Source organism: Austrofundulus limnaeus, unplaced genomic scaffold (assembly GCF_001266775.1).
Source record: "Austrofundulus limnaeus strain Quisiro unplaced genomic scaffold, Austrofundulus_limnaeus-1.0 Scaffold264, whole genome shotgun sequence".
In the NCBI taxonomy this organism is placed as follows: Eukaryota; Metazoa; Chordata; class Actinopteri; order Cyprinodontiformes; family Rivulidae; genus Austrofundulus; species Austrofundulus limnaeus.
The window spans coordinates 312,839-321,208 of record NW_013952666.1 but is presented as its reverse complement, the minus strand read 5'-3'; the positions used below and the strand labels follow the sequence as shown (position 1 = coordinate 321,208).

At 40.7% G+C, this 8,370-nt stretch overlaps 1 protein-coding gene across 1 annotated transcript in view; it reads right to left on the bottom strand.

Moving 5' to 3' along the window:
* spega (striated muscle enriched protein kinase a) overlaps window positions 1-8,370 on the bottom strand; it is a 100,979-nt gene that overhangs the window by 23,406 nt on the left and 69,203 nt on the right. Inside the window, exons 24-25 of the mRNA XM_014020703.1 lie at window positions 7,410-7,578; window positions 7,089-7,188 (exon numbers count right to left, since the gene is read on the bottom strand). Coding sequence (XP_013876157.1) covers window positions 7,089-7,188; window positions 7,410-7,578 — 269 coding nt within the window. The remainder of the gene's footprint in view (window positions 1-7,088; window positions 7,189-7,409; window positions 7,579-8,370) is intronic.

Genomic DNA, 8,370 nt, shown 5'->3' with positions numbered 1-8,370 from the left:
CCCCCCCCCCACTACTGAACTTCTCCGGTATTTTCATGTACCTTAGGGTCCACTCTTTCAAAAAATGCATGTTAACAGAAAAAAGTTGGGTCTCACTGCCACCCAGGGACCACTTTGTGGCCACACCCCTTTTCCATTGTGACCATAAAAATTAGGGGGACAGGAAGCTTAACTGGCAATAACTTTACTATAAACCAACCAACATTTAAAAACAGGATATCAGCAGATTCGTACTGACTAGCTCCTTGGTTTAAATAACATTTCATTGAACAAATATGCAAACAATGATGTCATCAGTGGGTCAAAAGTGTCTCAACCCCAACAGAAGATGAAAATTTTCATCTTTTTAGTCTGTGGGTTAGGGTGGGTCACCATGCCCCCCCCACTACTGAACTTCTCTGGTATTTTCATGTACCCTAGGGTCCACTCTTTCAGAAAATGCATGTTAACAGGAAAAAGTTGGGTCTCACTGCCCCCCAGGGACCATTTTGTGACCACAACCCTTTTCCATTGTAACCAACAAAATTAGGGGGACAGGAAGCTTAACTGGCAATAACTTTGCTATAAATCACCCAAAATTTAAAAACAGGATATCAGCAGATTCGTACTGACTAGCTCTTCGATTTAAATGACATTTCATTAAACAAATATGCAAACAATGATGTCATCAGCAAGTCAAAAGGTCACAACCCCAACAGAAGATGAAAATTTTCATCTTTTTAGTCTGTGGGTTAGGGTGGGTCACCATGCACACCCCACTACTGAACGTCTCTGGTATTTTCATGTACCCTAGGGCCCACTTTTTAAAAAAAAAAAAAGCATGTTAACAGAAAAACATTTGGGTCTCACTGCCCCCCAGGGACCGCTTTGGTCACACCCCTTTTCCACTGTGACCATCAAAATTAGGGGGACAGGAAGCTTAACTGTCAATAACTTTGCTATAAACCAACCAAATAAAAAAAATGTATCAAATGATTAATATTGATTAGCTCTTTGTTTTAAATAATGTTTCATTAAACAAATATGCGCTCGATGATGTCATCGGGGGGTTCAAAGTATCACTACCCCCAACAAAATATGACAATGTTCATTTTTTAGTCTGTAGATTAGGGTGAGTCACCATGCACATGGAACTTCTCTGGTATTTTCATGTACCCTAGAGTCCACTCTTTCAACAAAAGCATGTTAACAGAAAAAGGTTGGGTCTCACTGCCCCCAGGGACCACTTTGTGACCACAACCCTTTTTCACTGTGACCATCAAAATTAGGGGTACAGGGAACTTAACTGCCAATAACTTTGCTATAAATCAACCAAATTTTAAAAACAAGGTATCTGCAGATTTGTATTGATTAGCTCTTCAATTTAAAGGACTTTTCATTAAACAAATGTGCAAACAGTTATGTCATCGGAGGGTCAAATTGTCACAACCCCAACAGAAGATGAAAGTTTTCATCTTTTATCTGAGTTTACCACACAGATCCTAAATGTTCAACTTACTTAGCCTTTTCATGCACCATAGGATCCATTTATTCAGAAAAAAGTCTGTTAATGAAAAAAAAATTGTAGGTACTACTCCACAGGGACCAGTTTTTGACCACACCTCTACTCATTGTATGCACAGTTCAGAATTTCCAGGATCTCAAACTTATATGTAGATTTACCATGTAAGAATAAAACGTAATAAATCTGGTGTTAAATGATAGATATTGTCATGGTATCTCATTTAGATGTGCTTTTGTTGATTATTTATGCAACAGACCATGTCACCAGCCAGGAGTTAAAAGTAACACATTAGACCATTGGTGAACATTCAGAAACAAGTATTTGTTAAAACTGAAAGGCTTTCACAGAGTTATTCTTTGATTAGCTTGAACTTCAACCCATTCTAAAGAAGAATTAATGTAAAATTGGAGAAAATAATGCATCAGTTTAATACAGCTTTATGTCTAATAGTATACCATACATAACACAAGTAAACTTCACACTCAGAAGAGTGCATCATCTATGTCCCATTTGTCTCCAAACCTACCAAATGCTTCTTGGTAAGTCTCATTGTTCTGAAGGCGCTTCATGCCTTTCACTTTCCCCTTTCCTTTAAAGGCACTTGTACTGTCACATTCTGTGTAGGCATGTAGAACTAGCAGAGCAGAACACATTTTTGGTTAGAAGGATTGAGTTAGCCCTGTAACATGTATGCAGATATTGAATTTTCCTAAGTTGTAGCCACATACTGACATTTGTTCTGACCACCTTGGTCCATTAATTTTTTTTAACATTTCCTTATTTGATTGGAACAATTTCCAGTCTTTTGGTCGCTTTAAGCAATAAAAGCATGAAGATCTTTCAAAACAGTGAGGCTTACTAAGAGGGATTTGGTAAGTTTGGAGACAAATGGGAAGGAGATGATTCACTCTGCTGTGAGTGATTCAGTAAGTTCAAGTCTTATGTATTACTTTTAACTCCTGGCTGGCAACATGATCTGTTGCATAAATAATCAACAAAAGCACATCTAAGTGAGAGACCACGTCAATCATTCACGACTATCATTTAACACCAGATTTATGACATTTTATTCTGCCATAGTGAATCTACATGTAAGTTTGAGATCCTGAAAATTCTGAACTGTGCATACAATGAGTAGGGGTGTGGTCAAAAACTGGACCCTGTGGAGTAGTACTTACAACTTCAATTTTGTAAACAGACTTTTTTCTGAATAAGTGGATCTTTAGGTGCATGAACAGGCTAAGAAAGTTGAATGTTTAGGATCTGTGTTGTAAACTCAGATAAAAGATGAAAATTTTCATCTTCTGTTGGGGTTGTGACATTTTGACCCTCTGATGACATATTTGCACATTTGTTTAATGAAATGTAATTAAAATCAAAGACCTAATCAATATGAATCTGCTGATACCTTGTATGCAAAATTTGGTTGGTTTATAGCAAAGTTATTGGCAGTTAAGTTCCATGTACCCCTAACTTTGATGGTCACAATGGAAAAGGTGTGTGGCCAAAGCGGTCTCTGGGGGGCAGTGAGACCCAACTTTTTTTCTGTTAACATGCATTTTTTGAAAGAGTGGACCCTAGGGTACATGAAAACACCTGAGAAATTCAGTCATGGGATGTGCATGGTGACCCACCCTAACCCACAAACTAAAAAGATGAAAATGTTCATATTTTGTTGGGGTAGTGACACCTTGAATCCCCCGATGACATCATCGAGCGCAAATTTGTTTAATGAAACATAATTTAAAACAAAGACCTAATCAATATGAATCATCTAATACCTTGTTTTTAAAATTTGGTTGGTTTATAGCAAAGTTATTGGCAGTTAAGCTTCCTGTACCCATAATTTTGATGGTCACAGTGGAAAAGGGGTGTGGCCAAAGCGGTCCCTTAGGGTAGTGAGACAAAAATTATTTTCTGTTAACATGCATTTTTTGAAAGAGTGGACCCTAGGGTACATGAAAATACCAGAGAAGTTCAGTTCTGGGGTGTGCATGGTGACCCACCCTAACCCACAGACTAAAAAGATGAAAATTGTCGTATTTTGTTGGGGTAGTGAAATTTTAACCCCTGATGGCATCATCGAGCACATATTTGTTTAAGGAAATGTCATTTAAATTGAAGAGCTAATCAATTTGAATCAGCTGATACCTTGTTTTTAAAATTTCGTTGGTTTATAGCAAAGTTATTGGCAGTTAAGTTTCCTGTATATACCTAACTTTGATGGTCAAAATGGAAAAGGGGCGTGGCCAAAAAGCAGTCCCTGGGGGGCAGTGAGACCCAAATGCTTTTCTGTTAAGATGCTTTTTTTTTTAAGAGTGGACCATAAGGTACATAAAAATACCAGAGACGTTCAGTAGTGGGGTGTTCATGGTGACCCAGCCTAACCCACAGACTAAAAAGATGAAAATTTTCATCTTCTGTTGGGGTTGTGACCTTTTGACTTGCTGATGACATCATTGTTTGCAAATTTGTTTAATGAAATGTCATTTAAATCGAAGAGCTAGTCAGTACAAATCTGCTGATATCCTGTTTTTAAATTTTGGTTGGTTTATAGCAAATTTATTGTCAGTTAAGTTTCCTGTCTCCCTAATTTTGATGGTCACAATGGAAAAGGGGTGTGGTCACAAAATGGTCCCTGGGGGGCAGTGAGACCCAACCTTTTTCTGTTAACATGCATTTTTTGAAAGAGTGGACCTTCGGGTAAATGAAAATACCAGAGAAGTTCATTAGTGGGGTGTGCATGGTGACCCACCCTAACCCACAGACTAAAAAGATGAAAATTTTCATCTTCTGCTGGGGTTTGACCGTTTGAACCCCCCGGATGACATCATCAAGCAGATATTTCCTTAATCGAAGAGCTAATCAATGCGAATCTGCTGATACCTTGTTTTTAAATTTTGGTTGGTTTATACCAAAGTTATTGGCAGTTAAGTTCCCTGTACCCCTAATTTTGATGGCCACAATAGAAAAGGCCAAAAAGGGGTCCCTGGGGGGCAGTGAGACCCAACCTTTTTCTGTTAACATGCATTTTCTGAAAGACTGGACCCTGGGATACATGAATATACCAGAGAAATTCAGTAGTTTGTGGGGGGGGAGCATGGTGAACCACCCTAGCCCATGGACTAATTAAAGACGTTCATGAGAGTAAAAGTGAGTTGTTCTGGTTAGTTTTCTTGTTCAGTTTGATAAAGTTGTTCAAGTTTAAGTTTGTGTTTTTGGCCACAAATCGACACCATGAGTGAGTGGTACTTCCTGGTCAGTGAAGGGTGACTCCATTTTACCTTAGTTGGTGTGATATTAACAAAAAATGGGTGTTAAAATTTAACACTTTCACAAATGTTATTTTAACAACAGTGAGTGTGGACACATAAAGACACTTTGTTGGTGCTGAAATTAACAACTGGGTGTTAAGTTAACTCTACCATTTTTGCTGTGTACAAAAGGAAGTAAACAGCTGTGAAACCACAAGAAAACCACTTATCAGTGAAGCTAAAGGGCCCAACACCCAATCCAAAGCCAAACAACTGACTCCTGGTCATGTGGTTGCCCAGTGTTTGTTTTAGCGCAAACCTTTCATGGCTCATGAGACACACAAAGCAGAGCTCCAGGGAAACTCCTGCAGCTGTACACGTCACTGCGTGTATTGTCTTTTTGCTGAAGTCTCAACTCTGATATCTGCAGTTTGGCCACAAATTTGTCACGATAGAGCGCCACACTTTTTGCTAGATGGATTTCTTCAGGCACGACGTCCGTGCTATAGTGTCTAAAAGAGTGCTCCTCAAAACTCTCCATGTTGTTTGGACACACAACAGCCGATATATAGAAGCAAAATAATGGAAGCAAAATGCCACCATTGCTGCCTGAAGGCTTTCCTGCATAAACAAATACACCCACAAACTTCTGACCAGTTCACAATACTTGGCACATTCCCCTTTGGGAAAAGGTTCCGCCCGGGACCTTGTGTTGAGAGGGGGTAGATAAAGCTGCTCCGTGAGCAAATGACGCAATTTTCATCACACAACGGCATCGATGAAAGCAAATTTCACTGCTTTGGATGGAGTATTTAGGGCCCATAATTGGGGGAAAAACTATTCCAGTTTGCTATGGAGCATAAAGATTGGACTCTGAAGAAGGTCTGTTGGTCTGAGGAGTCCAGACTGACCCTGTTCCAGAGTGAGGGGTGCATCACAGAGGTGTCTGAAGTGATGAACCCATCATGTCTAGTGCCTACTGTGCACTGTGGGTATAGTGCTGTGATGTGAGTTTGCTGCAGTTGGTCAGGTCTAGGTTCATCCCAAAGAATGGCATCTGCTGACTACCTGAATATACTGACCATGTTATTCCATGGATGGGTTTTCTCTTCCCTGATGACACAGGGATGTTCCAACATGACAATCCATCCATTATCTTTTACCCACTTCATGTCCAGCAGTCACTGTTTGAGGGGTGGGGCACACCCTGGACAGGTCGCAAGTCCATCACAGGGCTCTACATACTGACCACTGTGCTGCCCACAATATGATGATGCAAGGATTCATTGGGTTCAAACTGTGAAAGAGTAATTCAGGGCGCATAAGACATCAGAGTCCAGACCTGAACTCCATTGAGAATCTTTGGGTTGTGCTGGAGAAGACTTTATGCAATGGTCCAAATCACCTTGGTGAAAAATGAACACAACTCTGGACAAAAAAAAAAGTATTGAGATTGCAGAAGCTTGTGGAAACGATGCCACAATGAATATGAAGCTAAAGGTGTTCCAACAAATATTAGTGTATGACTGATTTTTTATTGCCATTCAGTGTCGATAAACTCCTACTTAAATGCAGACAAAATAGAAACATTACATGGTACAAAATTTGACTACTTGTACTACTTTGAAACAAAACAGCCTGTTTTATTTGCTGAGAATCAATGAGAATTAGTGGCCAAAACTATGTTGAATCTATAGCTATAAAGTGCTGTTTTCTGACAGGCATTTTCTATTTTCTTAAACTACATATAAAGTTATAATGTCAGAAAACAGTAAAACACTTAAAGTGTGGGTTAATATGGAAAAAAAATCAGAGCTTTTATTTGCTGGATCTAGAAAAAGTGCAGAAACCTTCTTAGACAATCTCTCTTGATGGTTGTCTTCCCTTTCTCTCTAATTTAGTAGGAAACTATTCTTTGTGGAGAGAAAATGAAAATTGTCATTTCTAATGAACTTTCATCAGTGGGCTGTTTTCCGTTTTGTGCGGGAGAATAAATCAATCTGAGTTTCATTCTGTTGCTCGTTCCTTCGGCTGAAAAACACATTTCATCGCCCGCCTGTTCCTTTCAACTAGAGCGGCTCCGCAATTCACCGCGAACGCTCGTCTCCGCTGAGACAGAGCAAAACAAATCATCTGCCAGCTAATGCGCTCCCTCCGCCGAGGCCGGTGACTCATCTCCGTTTCTGTCTGCCGTTGTTAAGTAGGTGCAGCCTCCCTCCGTTCCCCTCCCGCCTCGTCACCTCTCTCTCAGCTCGAGCCCCGGGCGCTCAAGCAGCCACTAGCATCGTCGCTGTGTCTGAGGGGAGGCGACGCTTCACACACACACTCACCTCCCTATCTCTTTGTGGATTTCATAGTAATCCGTCAAACGCCTCATCTTCCTCAGAATGCTGCCCTCGTCCTCCACTGGCTCTGCTGCTTCCTTTTGCTCTGCATGAAGCACCAATAGAGATTGTTTTATGCAGTGTGTGTTTGAGTGTAAACACACGCCAGCCAGAGTGACAGATGGTTTCAGACAGTAGTTGAAAATCTGCACATATGGTGCAGCTTTAGGGGGAAACTTTTCAACCAGTTTTACAAAACTGTAATTACTGCGTCAGCCTAAGCCGTGGTGCGTGCATATGGTATTTCTCGGTGCTGTTGATGTCTACCTGTGTGGACTGTGAGCTCAGCCTTGCAGGAGACGGAGCCGGCCACGTTCTTCGCAGTGCAGGTGTACACTCCCGAGTGTTCGGGCTGAGCGTTCAGGACTACGAGGGAATATTCGGGGTCGTCATACACAAAGGTGAAGTGGCTGCTCTCAGATAGAAGGACTTCATCCTGAAAACAGACCAATCCCAAATTAATAAAAAGGCACATTTCCCAGAACCTTTCATGCCAAACATTTAAACTAAGACCCAACTCGGCAGGACGATTTCCTTCATTTTGGGAGATCAGTCGATACTTTGATAAATTTGGTAGAATAGATGGGTTTCTCATCTATGTCTAAAAAGGTCTGAAAATCAGTCACTGTCCCCTTTTGCTCTGCTGTGAACACTAATGTCCAATCAGAACAGGTTTGTATTGTTTCAAGCATACTGTTCAGCATGTTTCAATAAAATAAAGTTTGGAACATTGAAGGTGTTTTGTGACCTTATAACACCTGACAGTGTCAGCTATTTAAAAATTAACATCGGCAGGTCAGACTTTTTAAAGGGGCAATATCATGTCAAATAAATTTTTTTGAGTTTTATATCATGTTATACTCTCATAAAAAACATGCCCAAAGCCTTGCTTTGACTCATTCATGCATGTTTGAGAAATCCTGCAGTGTTTTTAGGAAGCCATGCTGAGGAGCAAAACGACAGGTGGGGACCAGAAACACCTTTTGGTACCAGAAACGCCCCTGGGACGTGTCTTTAAGCCGAACTTCCTCATGGCAGAGGACCCCCCCCAACACACACACACACACCCCCCGCCCATGACTCCTGCAGGCTCTCGGGTGAAAGTGAAAGTGAAACTGTCTGCTGAGCTCCACTACTTGTCACTCAGTGAAGCTCTTTTCAGATTCAAAATACTTTTGAGGAAAGGTATTTTCAGATGCCAAGTAAACTTCCCCTCACGAACGTGAAC